This window comes from Brachycentrus maculatus, unplaced genomic scaffold, assembly GCF_059751285.1.
Source record: "Brachycentrus maculatus isolate JH-2025_06_01 unplaced genomic scaffold, ASM5975128v1 h1tg000199l, whole genome shotgun sequence".
NCBI classification, from domain to species: Eukaryota; Metazoa; Arthropoda; class Insecta; order Trichoptera; family Brachycentridae; genus Brachycentrus; species Brachycentrus maculatus.
The window spans coordinates 967946-982919 of record NW_028280950.1 but is presented as its reverse complement, the minus strand read 5'-3'; the positions used below and the strand labels follow the sequence as shown (position 1 = coordinate 982919).

Genomic DNA, 14974 nt, shown 5'->3' with positions numbered 1-14974 from the left:
CCGCTTCAGGTATCGGTCCAGGGTAATATTGAATAAATATTAGAGTGAAAAAATCACGTATATTTTTTTGACTTCCTCCCTGGGAATCGAACCCGGGACCGCCAGAACGGTAGCCGAGCGTGCTGACCATTGCGCTACGGAGACGAACAATTTATTTATGATACATTTTAATGTGTAGTAAATATTTAATATGAAATGTAAACTTTATTTCGTATATTACTACTTATTAAAATCTGTTGTGACACGTGTTCGATGCATCATTATCAAACATCGTTTGTTTACGGCAGTGTTTCGCCAAGTGTGTGTCGCGGCACACTGGTGTACCGTGGTGATTAGTTGGTGTGCCGCGGAAAAAACGTCTAGTTTTGTGAAGATAGCACTTACAACTTACAAATTTTGATTGCCTGTGCTCAGTTAAGTAGGCTCACAATTTTAATAATGAATAAAAATTTCTTAATTTGGCAGGTGTACCTTGAACAGAAAAAAGTTTGCGGAACACTGGTTTACGGTGTTTGATATACATATATCGCTCACTCCTTTCAATAACGTCATAAATCAAAAATCGTCAATTTTCAGTTATGCATGTTTTCAGAATGCCCAGAAAATGTACTAAATCCCAGCAAAAGAGGAATATTTTTAACTTAATATTCACCCGCTACAGGGCAGAAAGTGTTATTTTTGCATTTTGAATAAAATGTATTGTTTAATTATTTTTTTAAAAATACTAAATATTTTTCAAATGGAGAAAAAACCTTCAGGCTTTACCTAAAAAGATCTGTTGCATGGTAAAAAGTTCAGTAAGTGTCTTGATATTTATTTTTAATACACTGTATTATATTTTCAAACTTTAAAAACGTTCTCCTGAAAAATCAAGTTTTTTGATTTATGACGTTCTTGAAAGGAGTGAGCGATATGTATTGATATATGATGCGATATTTTTTGTTTGTTTTGGTAAAAGTTAAATGAAAATTGTCTTCCTCTCCTTCTATGTATTATCAACTACATTCGGCTCATAAATTTGTTTTACTATTCATTCTTCACTCATTCGATTCACATGCCCAAACCTTCTCAACACATCTTTCTTAATTTTATCGATAATGCCTCGCATTCTTTCCTTATATCGCCATTCGAACATCCATCATACAATGTTTTGCCGCAAATTCGTCTGAGAGAATGCATTTCGACTGCATTTAGTATTTACAACATTTTGAGTGTGTCCAAATACTTCTTCATAGTCATTTCCACCATAATATTTTCCCCAATTCATTCACCGTGAAGCGCCCTTGAGGTATTTTTTTACGAAAATGGCGCTATATAAGTTATCCAATTTTATTATTATTATTCTTCACAAAATCTGGATTATCTCCAATAACTAATTAATTAATTAATTCCAAGACTTCCATATTCTTCTTCATCTTTGATGAGTTGTCAAAAAATAATATGCATTTAGTATACTTTTATCCTTATTTCGCCAACTCCATGCTTCACTTAAGTATAATAAATTAAGTTTTTTTTTAATATAAATGAGTGTTGTAAAATGTGCCCCCGAGAAGAAGAGATATATAAAATGTGGCACGAGAAAACCATGTGAGGGCATATTATTGTCAACTGTCATTTGTATACACGTTTATGAGGAAGAATAAATCTCTTAAGCAGCAAAGTACCGTAACCGCAGCCTAGAAGTATACACGCTGAATGGCGACGTTAGGTTGTATGTTTGACTATATTATAGATAGTCACTATACGATGGGTTTATGGGCACGTCAAGTTTTCAGAATGCATTCGTTCTATTACATCATTCTTTTGTCAATTCCACGCTTCACTACCATATAATAAATAAACATTTTTTATAGAAATATTGACGAATGGGATCGAAAGTAGAGTGGACACCGAAGGCACAAAAAACGCGCTTACAGTGTCAGAAATGTAGACTCTAAGAATCATATCAGGCAAGAGTCTTCGAGATAGAATAAGAAACGCTAGGATCAGGGAAATATGCGAGATTGAAGATGTCGTCAGGTGGGGAAGGCAACGAAGGAGACAATGGTATGCGCATGTGAGGAGAATGGAACCATCCAGACTCCACGACATCGCACTGTGCGGTCAACCCCGGGTAGACCACCAAAGAGATGGATCAACAGCTGTGGGAATCGACATCGCAGGAGGTTAATCCCTCTTAAAAACAGGCCACAAGGCCTACACCACGAAGAAGAAGAAGAAGAAGTAGATATAAATAATATTGTAAAATGTGCTCTCGGCACGGGAAAACCCAGTGAGGGCACATTATTGACAATTGTGATTATGTGTATGGTGATGAATAAATCTCTTTCAAGGGCAGCAATGTACCGTAACTGCAGCAGAGTATTGCATTATTATGTATACACGCTGAATACCCACGTCAGGCTGTACGTTCGACTATAAGAATGGTTTATGGGCGCGTCAAGCCCGCGTCAATCGCGCCCGCGTATCTCGGCTCGTCACCGCAGCAGCAGGTCGGCACCGAAACACGACTGCCGGTATACCGGTGATCAGTCACTACCTGCCGCGAGGATGCTGCCGGAAGGCCGGTCGCGGTGGCCGTCCACAGGCAAGGTCAATGCGTCCGCCGTCCGCCGTCCGCCCTGGATGCTCTTTATTGTCTAGGACAGGTTTCTAAGGCATGGGTGGCCAACCTTTTCAGCAGCCGGGCCAAATTTAAGAAATGAGATTTCCTACCGGGCCGTAAAACAAAATTTCTTTGATTATTCAAAGCAAACATGAAATAAAAAAAAACATGTTTTTTATTAGACTATATAAAAAATGATAATCAAACATTTTTACTAAATTAGGTACAGGCTTATTTTTCAGAAATCAGTTTTCTATTCTGGACCAGAATTTTAACTCAATATCTGCGGGAAGGGTAATTTTACCTTTTCACTCGACTCATCGTAAATTGCGTGTAAGTTATTTTTACGCATGACTTTTGCTGCATCTTTTGATCTCATATCGATGTATACAGTATGGTTAAATGTTATAACTTCAATAATGGCAGCATCAATGTGTGTTTAAAAGTCTATCGCAAAATGTTGTGATTGTTTGTTAAAATGAATACACCATAGAAGAAATTGTCGCGATAATGAGACACTTCCATACTTGGATAGGAAACGAACTACGTACGATGGAATGTTCTTTTGGTGGTTTTATGAACAATTTTAAAAAATGTATGATATGCTCCGCGGGACACAAGAAGACACCCGGCGGGCCGCATGCGGCCCGCGGGCCGCGAGTTGGTCACCCTTGTTCTAAGGCTAAGCCCGCTGGAGGTCATCGCCCGGCCCCGCGGCCCGCCAGTCACCGGGTAGGTATTCAGCCGGACGAAGATGCGCCCGGTTGCGGCTGAACCGAGCGGGTGAATTTCGACGAAATTGTAAAAAAGTTACCAGGTAAACATGAATCCTTCGCGTCTGCGTATTAGGATGGAAACGATTTTTTTCACGAGGTACCTGTTGAGATCACTATTTTCAACGTTTCCTCTTTTTTGTATCAGGTGTACAAAGGAAGAATAATTTCTAGCAAGTGTAGGTATATGGACACAGTCAACTAAGAAAGCTATATACAAAATTAATATACATATACACAAAAAATGTTATTTTGTTTATGTGTAGAATCTGCAGTAAATCGGGAAACCGCTAAATATTTTTTTGAAAATACATAAAAAAAATGCTTACTTAAAAAAAATAATAATAAAAGTTTGCTTTAACTTGAGAGTCGCATCTCATCGCTAACAAAATAGGCATAGGCATGTGTATCCATAGGCAGGTACCCAAGTAGCCAAGCCAAACTAAACAAAAACCTGAACCTTTTACAGCTCACGAAATTTTGCAGAGAAAAGCAAGTACAAAATTGGATCAGGTTCTATTTTAATGTGTTGACCAGTTGGGTTTTCTGCACTGTAATCACAATTAGCATTAATAGTATCCAAATTTCGGATGGGATAAAATGGTGTTTAAAATTCTTTGTATTGACCTTGACAGACCATCGAGTGGTCAAATTTTCAAAGACGTCCTTCAGGCATGAAGGTTCAAAGTTGTTTTACGTTAAACATAGCTATTTTATTTCATAAAGGCGACGTTTGATAAACAATTCACCACATCGCTCACTCCTTTCAACAACGTTATATATCAAAAATCGTAAATTTTCAGTTATGCATGTTTTCGGAATGCCCAGAAAATGTACTATATCCCAGCAAAAGCGGCATATTTAAACTTAATATTTACCCGCTACACGGCAGAAAGTGTTGTTTTTGAATTTAGAAGTAATAAAAATGTATTGTTATTTTTTTTTTTAATATACTACCTACTTTTTAAATGGAGAAAAAACATTCAGGTTTTACCTAAAAAGATCTGTTGCACAGTAAAAAGTTCAATAAGTGGCTTGATATTTATTTTTAATAAATTTCATTATATTTTTAAACTTTAAAAACGATCTCCTGAAAAATCAAGTTTTTTTTTATATTTGACGGTTTTTAAAGGAGTGATTGTACAAATTAGCAGTGGCCAAGTTACGCAAGCTAGTACGGGACGGGTATGTAACTTCGAGTGCTGTAGTCGTTGATTCTAATATCTTTTTTCCACCTACTATTCCTCGTCCATTTGTATATTCTATTTCACTCTAGGCTCCTTTATTTACGATATCTAAATCGCATCAGATAAATTCGACTCCGTTACCCAAAAATCCGAAGCGCAACTACTCTACTATATAGAGCATATTATATCATGGTGTTAAAAAAAAAAACAGTTTAGTTTCACTAGTTAATTTAAAAAAAAATATTTCTTCTTCACTTCAAATCCATATCCACACCCGAAAGTGCATAGGGCACTGCATCAAATAAACGCAGTGTTATCTTGATCGTTAACATATGAAGGCAAGGTGATCAGCCCTCCGCTTAACGGCACCAGTCCAGGGTGATATTGAATAAATATTAGAGTGAAGAAACACTTATATTTATTTGCCCCTCCCCTGGGAATCGAACCGGAGACCTCCAGTACGGTAGCCGAGCGGAGAGATTACTACAAACTAACCTATATAACGTTTTTTACTATACGGATTTCTATTTAGTATTTTGTTTAATATGGCGGTCCAAATATAAATTTATAATACTGGATATTTACTGTAGAAAACTGTCTGCAAAAAAGACAATTTATAACTATGGCGTAATTTATATACCTGTAGTAATGATAAAAACTGACAGATATTAAGATTTTGATGGATAATAAAGCCAAGAGCGCTTATAAATTAAAGGATAATGTTAGCGAAAACCACGCAAAACCAACGGATTCCGAGAAATCAGGTCGCCGATATTATGAAAAATAGGAGTAAAAAAAATTAAATACCCGAACTAAAGATATGAAAACACGATTCCAGTGTTTATGGCATTAATATTATTTTCAACTGTAAAAACTTATGAAATATTCAGCGATGAAAATATGGGGATGTGTGAAATTAATTTCATATTTTTGGCGCAGGTATTTAAGGCTTATAAGTAATTTTTTCTGAATTATTAAATACCGAAGATATTAATTTAAGCTTTCATAAAAGAGTCATAAGCGGTGTTGCATAAGCCGTAGCTAGATTTCAGAGTCACTCGGACGTGAGATACGAGTAATTAAAAAAAACTTTCATAATATCGACAAAGCTTGGTATGTATTAGTAACATTAATGACTACTCAGATGCACGCATAATATGAAAAAAAACTTACGTAAAATGTGTACATATCGCTCACTCCTTTTAAGAACGTCATAAATAAAAAATCGTCAATTTTCAGTTGTGCATGTGTTCGGAATGCCCAGAAAATGTACTATATCCCAGCAAAAGCGGCATATTTTTAACTTAATATTTACCCGCTACAGGGCATAAAGTGTTGTTTTTGCATTTTGAAGAATATGTTTGTAATATTGTTTAATTATTTTTTTTTAAATATACTAAATATTTTTCAAATGGAGAAAAAACCTTCAGGTTTTACCTAAAAAGATCAGTTGCACAGTAAAAAAGTAAGTCAATAAGTGGCTTGATATTTATTTTTAATACATTGTATTATATTTTTAAACTTTAAAAACAATCTCCTGAAAAATAAAGTTTTTTGATTTATGGCGTTGTTAAAAGGAGTGAGCGATATGTATATTTATTTGGAATTCGTTACATTTATTTTGAGTAGATACGTCAGTTTTTTTATTGATCCATGAACGATAGAATAAAGTTGAATTATATTGATAACAAGCTGTTAATTCATGTACGTTAATTTGGTATAATAAATAAATAAAACCGACTGTTGACCACAGCCTGCCAGCACGATCACGCGAAGCCCCGCGAATGTGAAGAAGCCTCCGGCGCGCATCCCTGTTACTCCGTTTAGCTATTCCGCTAGATCTAGTCATGCTCTATAGGGGCTATAAAGAGTAATGTTTATCGATCTCCTGCTGGTGCTGCGCTCCTGGTAGACGTGGGAACGCGGACATCCCGACCTCTGATAAATTCCTGATTTCCCACGACTCTTGAATAAATCAACTGTGGACGCTCAACGCAGATACCTCCAGGGCGTCTAATCACTGGATAATAACGATCATAACAACATTCCTGTATCGGGATTGTATCCTAGTAAGTTAATTATTCGTGATACGAATATTAATGACAGTATTATTTACTGAGGAATAAAGGAAAACGAAAACTGGTCAAGTGAAATCTCTGCTATTCTGCACTTCTTTGTATGAAGGGAAAGGTGAACACCAAGTAAAAAAACCCTCTCCTTCCTGCAAAATCTACATTTTTATACCATACCCTTTTTATCTTGTCCGCCTCCGTAGTGTAATGGTCAGGACGCTCGGCTACCGTTCTGGAGGTCCCGGGTTCGATTCCCAAGGGGGGTAAAATAAATATAAGTGATTTTTTCACTGTAATATTTATTCAATATTACCCTGGACTGGTACGTGAAGCGGAGGGCTGATCACCTTTCCTTCATGTGTAAACGATCAAGATAACACTGCGTTTATATGACGCAGTGCCCTATGCACCATTAGGTGCGGATAAGGGTTTTATTATTATTATTATTATTTTATCTCTGAATGTTTTTAATAGTTATTATAACATCAATGTGGAACTGTTTAATTGGCTTTATTTTTATTAATGTAACTATTTTTGCTAATGTAATGTTATGTTTATTATTGTTAATGTAACTATAGTTTATTATTTATTTTTTTAAATGTAAAGCTGTACAATTCCCGAACAAATAAAAAAAATAAAAAAAGGGAATATATTCAGTAACGTGCGCATATAATTAATTAGGCTAGGCCATACATGTAGGCAGTAAGGTAAGCTCGGCTGTCCAAATTCAAAACACAGTAAGGGACATTTTTTTGTGGTACATTTTTTTTGCATTTTTGGACTAAGTAGATTCTACCTAGCCCAAAAATGCAAAAAAAACATACTACAAAAAAATGTCCCTTACTGTGTTTCAAGTTTGGACAGCCGAGCTGGTGCTTCTTACTAGGGTATACAGTAGACGTAGGTAGTAAGGCAGTAGAGGTAAGTAGTAAATAGTGCTACGGTGGTGATGTGTAGTGCATGCTGTTGTAGTGATTGTCCTGACGAAGTCTGAAGAAGGGAGACAAAAATCTCGGTGAGTGGTTATAAACTAATATTACTAAATACTTGTAACCGCCTCCGTAGTGTAATGGTCAGCACGCTCGGCTACCGCACTGGGGGTCCCGGGTTCGATTCCCAGGGGGGTCAAATAAATATAAGTGATTTTTTCACTCTAATATTTATTCAATATTATCCTGGACTGGTACCTCAAGCGGAGGGCTGATCACCTTTCCTTCGTGTGTTGACGATCAAGATAACACTGCGTTTATATGATGCAGTGCCCTATGCACCATCGGGTGCGGATAAGGGTTTGAATGAAAAAAATGAATGTGAAAAAATTATATAAGAAAAAATTACTAACCACAAAGTAAATGCTTTAAATATTTAAAAAAATTATGTGAGTGGGTAATAATTTAAGTAAACAATGAAATAATGCGTGCTTTTAACATACAGAACCACGCTGAGGTTTCCACGAACGGATGACGCGTAAATCGTAATTGAATTCACAGCGTCATTGCCGTGACGTCAGCAATGACACAGCTTGTCAAAATCAGCTGATCGGGGGCAGTCACACCGCTCGAATGCCAAATACCGAGACGAAAAATAACCAGCAGCAATTTTTACACAATCGGTCCCGTAAATAGACAAGGCGTCCACGGGCTATTCTATATAAGATTTTACCAACCAATCCACGAACTAGAAGGCTGATGTCGTTTTGTATACTCATGAACAACATACAGCCGAAAATGTTTTTCGTGCAAATAGCGGGAATTTTTAAATAATTTTGTACCATAAAAATGATTTAAAACGCACATATTTATTTTTTCATTGCAACTACATTCCGACAACATACTCGTATGTGGAAACAGCGTCACGAAAAAAATAAGCAAAATACATATAATAAAATAAAAGTAATTTAATCAATTGATTCGGTAGTCATTTTGTGGTAAAATCTATGCATTTTAATTTAAGTTTTAGTTGGTAAATATCACTATTTCAAAATAGTGGTATTTACCAAGTAAAACTAAAATTATTTTTTTAAAGTAATTGAAACGCGCTGTACTTATTCGCGTACAATGTTTTATCATTTTGATTGAAAAAAACCGTGATATAAAATAAATATGAACGACAAAAAACTTACATATTTTAAAAATTCGAATTTATATATTTTTTATGACGTGTGTATCGTGTAAAAATCGTGATAAATGTTATGTATTATATCTACACGCCCGACTCGTAAATTCATATCCCATTTATGCATGTGAAATAATATAAACGGTAGATAAAAATTTAGGTTTTGTGAAAGTTGTGAAAATATTAAGATTATGTGTTTTTTTTTTAATCTGACTACAGTTAAAGACGGCTTACCCACTCAAAAGTTAATTAAAATTAAATAATAAATTCATGCCTCTAGAGAGATAGCCAATGTTTTTGCCCGGAATTTTCATTAAAAAAAAATATATAGTAACTATAGACATAACGAGTAAATCCACTTACGAGTAGGTTAGGCTATAAAGTTGAATTTTTAATTAATGTTTTACTTAGTAAATACCACTATTTCTTAAAATCTACTGTGACACGTGTTTCGATGCATTCCGCATCGTTTTCAAACACGTTCCGTGTCACAGTAGATTTTAAGAAATAGTGGTATTTACTAAGTAAAACATGAATTAAAAATGGATAGATTTTACCACAAAGTGACTGCCGAATGAATTAATGAAATTATAAAGTTGAAGCCTAAGTAGGGACATGATAAGCGGTGTGGCATAAGCCGTAGCTAGATTTTAGAGTCACTTGGACGTTACGTAATTAAAATAAAATTTAATGAAAAAAAAAACTAATGTCACATTATTAATCGTAAAACAAACGTTTTTCCGCCATTTTCTGTTCATAGCCCAACGATCACAGGAACCAGGTAGGAAGATCAAGTATCGGCGTATTTATTTGATTACATTATTACACGTAGCTACCGTCTCCTGGTTCGGGGTCATCGTTCTTGGGCTCACCAGAAGGGCTGGCGGGGGGAGGGGGTGATGTGAGGGGGAGGGGGGAGGGGGGAGGGGGAGGAGCAGGGTGAAGGTACTGCGAGAGCATAATAAGCCCTGTGTTTATATCGCAAGTCGTAAGCAAGAAAATGCGGATGTTTATAATGAACGGCGGAAGGAAGGCCGGAGCTTGGGATTTGGTGTTCGGATTAAGGACCATAAGCGTAATATGGCGATCATAATATTGAATATGAGTAGATATGATGAATATGAGTAGATGAGATGAGTAGAATATGAGGAGATGCATGAACGTGGAAGAGGCGAAGAATGTTTGCAAAGACAGAGTGGTGTGGCGTTCTATTCTCTCTGCCTTACCCTGCGGGGAAGCGGCGGATGGTTAGTTAGTTATAATATTGGATATTTTCGCAAATTTTCGTTTCATGTTATTTTTAATAAGTGAAACGTTTTTTTTGCTGTTCATTTTCAAATGAATCATTTACTTTAAACCCACTAATTATATCCGCCTCCGTAGCATAATGGTCAGCATGCTCGGCTAACGTACTGCAGGTCCCGGATTCGATTCCCTGGAGGGGGGGATCAAATAAATATAATTGATTTTTTCACACTAATATTTATTCAATATTACCCTGGACTGATTAGACTTTCCTTAAAATGTTAACGATCAAGCACTGCTTTTAAATTATGCAGTGCCCTATGCACCATCGCGTGAGGAAGAGGAATTGAAAATTATTATATTATATTGTGACACGTGTTTTGATTCACTCAATATCATTATCAAACGGGGTAATTTATAATCTCGTAACGAAAAATGAATTAAATAACAATTACACCTGCTATACATTTATTTAATACAACTTCTTTATTTTACTTCATTTCATAGTTATATACCTAGTTTTTAGAAAAAAAAACGCGCAAATTAATACTAATAATAATAATTTTGTATAATTTAAAATATATGGCGCGATTTTCGTAAAATACTACCTAAAGAGCGCCTTTATATTTCAATACATTAAATTAAAATCGGATTGTGGTCGCGTCGTAAGTGTCGGAACTTTAGTCATAGACTCAATGTTCGAATCCCACTCTACCTCAATACGCAAGCCGAGTAGGCTTAACTGAAAATAGTACTAGAAAATAAAGTAATTCATTGTTTTTATTTTTTTATTATTTATTATTTGGCAGTCACCCTTTGGCACCCAGTGAGAGGATGTTTTTACCAGTGTCAAGTGTTATTTGTATTTACAAACAAAATAATAATAAAAAATAATGTCAACAATAAAAAAATCGTAGATACTTGTATTCCTATATCATTAAAAAATTGTCGCAAAATTGTTTAATGTATAATAAGGCAAAGGGTTTGAAAATGTATGATGAGTTGCCTGAATGTATGAAGAATGAAGAGTCTGGAAGAATTTAAAAATAAATGTTTTGTTTACTGTAAGAAGATGTAAATATATACAATATATGCTGTAAATAATATTTTGTATCGAATGTAATGCAAGCTAAGTAAAGAAATAAATAATAAAAAAATAAATTGTTCAATATACCATGTTTGGACTAGTCATAATCTAAAAATAAAATAAAAAAAAAGTGCGATATGTTCAATTCACACAGAGAGGGAACAGAAAGAGAGTAGTATAAATATAACGATAATAAAAAAAATCATTTGAGCGGTTATGATCAAGCGGCTCGCGCACGTGTCCGCTCAAAGAAACTATAAACAAAAATAGTGCCAAAGGAAATGTGACGGAAGTAGCGGAAAGTATCCGATGCACCTTTCGGGAAAACGAGAGTGGAGGGGGTTAGGGATGAGCACGCTCAAACTTGGCAACGCCGCTCCCAAACTAGAAGCACGAGGGCCGCGGCACGTAGTCCTTTATGCACGTGAGCGCGAGCGAGACGGACACAATTTGACGCTAGAATGAATGAAACACAGCGACTATTCGATATCAGACGTACGTTCAAGTGAACAAGAACTATTCGAAAGGGCCGGCAATATAATATAAACGTCAGTGTATTATTGATAATTCTTAATGCATTTAAGAGTGAGATAGCGATATAATAATAGGCTAATGACAGAAATTGCACGGAGGGTTACAAAAATGGCAATAATATGTTTTAAATGCTACACAAAAGACATATTTTAAGATGATTATAGAAACGATAGATAATTTAAGGATGATAGTGAGTCTAGAAACAAGCTTAATTTAAAAATATATTAATAAAATAGAACCAATATAAATACGTTTTAATTGTAAATAAGCCGTTTGTTGGAATAAAAATAGAATAGGATCATTTTAAATAACATGTCAAAAACGTATTTATTTTCTTATTAGAATTCGTACTTCGGAGATGTTTAGCGACATCTATGAGACGAAATGTGAACCGTTTTAAGCCTTGCTTACACATAAATACATAGATGGAGCCACAAAAATACAATACAAAGAAAACATTTCCTAAAATTATTAAACTTTATAAATACAGCTATGATAAGAATTGTTGTAAAATTACTAAGTAACGGTTATACATGAGAAAAATACAAAACATGTATTGTAAAGGAAGAAAATTGCTCGAGATATTTAAATAATTTGATTATTATTATGAATTATATAATATGTGCAACTTACCACTGGTACGCATTAAAATGATAGTAGCACAAACCAAGTCCGTATGTGAAAAGGGGATCCTTCCAGCTGTTTGGTTCCAGCTTGAAGAATTTTTGATATGCCGACATTGCTGTTGAAATAATATTTACATTAGTATAAATCAAAAGTTTTTTAATATCACATGTCAACTCAATATATAGATATAAGTTCACTACCTGAGTAAAATCAAGAATTAAAATCATACACCTAAGTAACTTCACTGCTAACTTAAAATCAATGAAATGTATAAACCCATGCCTCTAGCGAGATAGTGATTGTTTTTGCCTAGAATTTTCACTCATGAATTACATGAAATTATATTATAACTTTAAACATAAAGAGTAAATCCACTCACGAGTAGGCATAGGCTATGAAACTTATAAAGTTGAAGCCTGAGTAGGGACATAATTAATGGTGTTGCATAAGCCGTAGCTAGATTTCAGAGTCACTTGGACGTTAGGTAATTTAAAAAAAAATCCTATGTCAACTCACATTTCAAATTATAAAACTAAAATCATATCCCTAAGTACCTTCACTGCTAACTTAGAATCATTGAACTGTATAAATTTTAGCCTTTAGCGAGTGTTTTGGCCTAGAATTTTCACTCGTGAATTACAAGAAATTATAGTAACTTTAAATATAAAGAGTAAATCCACTCACGAGTAACAGGCTATAAGACTTACAAAGTTGAAGCCTAAGTAGGGTCGTGATACGCGGTGCTACATAAGCCGTAGCTAGATTTCAGTAACTTGGACATTAGGTAATTAAAAAAAATAAATTGTTATTACATATTTGAAAAGGTAATATTAAAATGAATAATATTAAAACTTTCATCTCCCTCTCTCTTGTATGTAGGATATTTTTATCTTAAATAACAAGTAAGTCAGATCAGACTAGAAATAAAAATTCTTAGCCACGTCTAATAAAAGAGGCAAATACATCAATTAATGAATGAATTGCGTGATTTATTAAATAAATTACTATAACTTGTTATTGAACCCTTAAAAACTAAACTGTCGTAAAAAAGACAGCAAAATGAAGATCCTGGAAAAAAACATGTTTGTTTTTCCGGCGCCCCCTGCTTCATAGAGTCTTTCTAATGCACCTTTATTTTTTCATTCTTACGTGATCTTTTAAACCCAAAGAATGTAACTATTACTTCTAAAATAATGAAAGTTTTTAATTTTCGTATTATTCCCATTTTATTTCTATGTTGTATTTTTTACAAATGTTTAGTAACAACGTCGCTCGTAAGATAGTTTAGTAATCTAGGGTTAATGGAGGTTTGTCCGCCTAATGGTCAGCGTGTTTAGCTAACGTGCTGGAGGTCCCGGATTCGATTCCCAGGGGGGGTAAAAATAAATATTATATTTTACACTTTAATATTTATTTAATATTACCCTGGACTGGTTCCTGAGCGCAAGAGTGATCACCTTGCCTTCATGTAAGTAATGATCAAGATAACACTGCGTCAATTCGATGCAGTGCCCTATGCACCATGAGTTGCGGATAAGGGTTATAAGTATAAGTATGGGTTAATGGAGACCCCTTGAGGTAGTATTTTAAGAAAATGGTACTATATAAATTATCCAAAATAATTATTATTATAAACACACTACAGAACAGAACAATAATTTAAAGTAGTATGTCTGAACCACCCTGGAAGTATTATAGTCGCAGCATTCAATGAGTGTTGGTAATGTTGTATCTGTGTGTATTTTCAGACTGACAAATTGCATAACTCATGTTCATATATGGGAGCATATATTGCTCTTGTAACTCATGGCTAAAAAATTAGACGCTTATATGTACTCAATATATAAATAACAGTTACAAAAATATAAGAAGTCCTTATTTAATAACCAGTTTAGTGAAACCTAACATTATTTTCAAGTAAGGATGAAAAATAATATAAATTAGAAAAATAATATCATAATCAAAATCAATTATGGTTTATTTAGCTTTGTTAAATGCATGTAATAGTATTTTATGGTTTAAATCTTCGTAATTTCATTTGGTTGGGTAGTCTTCTAATCAACAGGTTATTTGACTAAGTCTTGTCAGTACATAAAGATCTTAACGGCGCTAAAACAAATTATCATCACATTTATATAAAAAAAATACTTTTTAATAAAGGTCTATAATAAAATGTTGTAGTAATAAAAGGAAAGGTTCTGGATAAATTCCATTTCAGACCTAACCACTTATATTGATATTAGGTCTGGTTTAGATAATTTTTTGGCATAACGGATATTTCTGTAAAAGTATAATTTTAGTTATTAATTGACAGTCAATGTGAAGACTGCTCTTCCTAAAGTAATACTGCAAATTTAAAACCACAAAACACTTTTAAAACATTATGGACGGGAAGGGTATTTCTACCCGTTCGGTCGATTGATGCTTAGAGACGGGAAGGGTATTTTTACCTCCTGCGCCGGCCTCATTTCAAAGTCAGAAAAGGAGGAATTACATATTTAATGTTTTATATGATTATTATATGTACCGATCTCTTTGATAAGGTTGTAACTGTAAGTAAATAATAATCAAATCCTATCAGCAGCAGTCCGCAGGTGTAAAAAACACTCATCCGAAATGTGTTATCAAAGCTAAATAAATTGTTAGTAGTTATTAAGTGTAAATAATAATAAAATAAAACCCTTATCCGCACCCCAATGGTGCATAGGGCACTGCGTCATATAAACGCA

At 34.5% G+C, this 14974-nt stretch overlaps 1 protein-coding gene across 2 annotated transcripts in view; it reads right to left on the bottom strand.

The window, feature by feature from the left end:
* Utx (Utx histone demethylase) overlaps window positions 1-14974 on the bottom strand; it is a 101020-nt gene that overhangs the window by 84027 nt on the left and 2019 nt on the right. For both annotated transcript variants that reach the window (XM_088263366.1, XM_088263367.1), the window contains exon 3: window positions 12252-12360. In XM_088263366.1, coding sequence (XP_088119492.1) covers window positions 12252-12360 — 109 coding nt within the window. The remainder of the gene's footprint in view (window positions 1-12251; window positions 12361-14974) is intronic.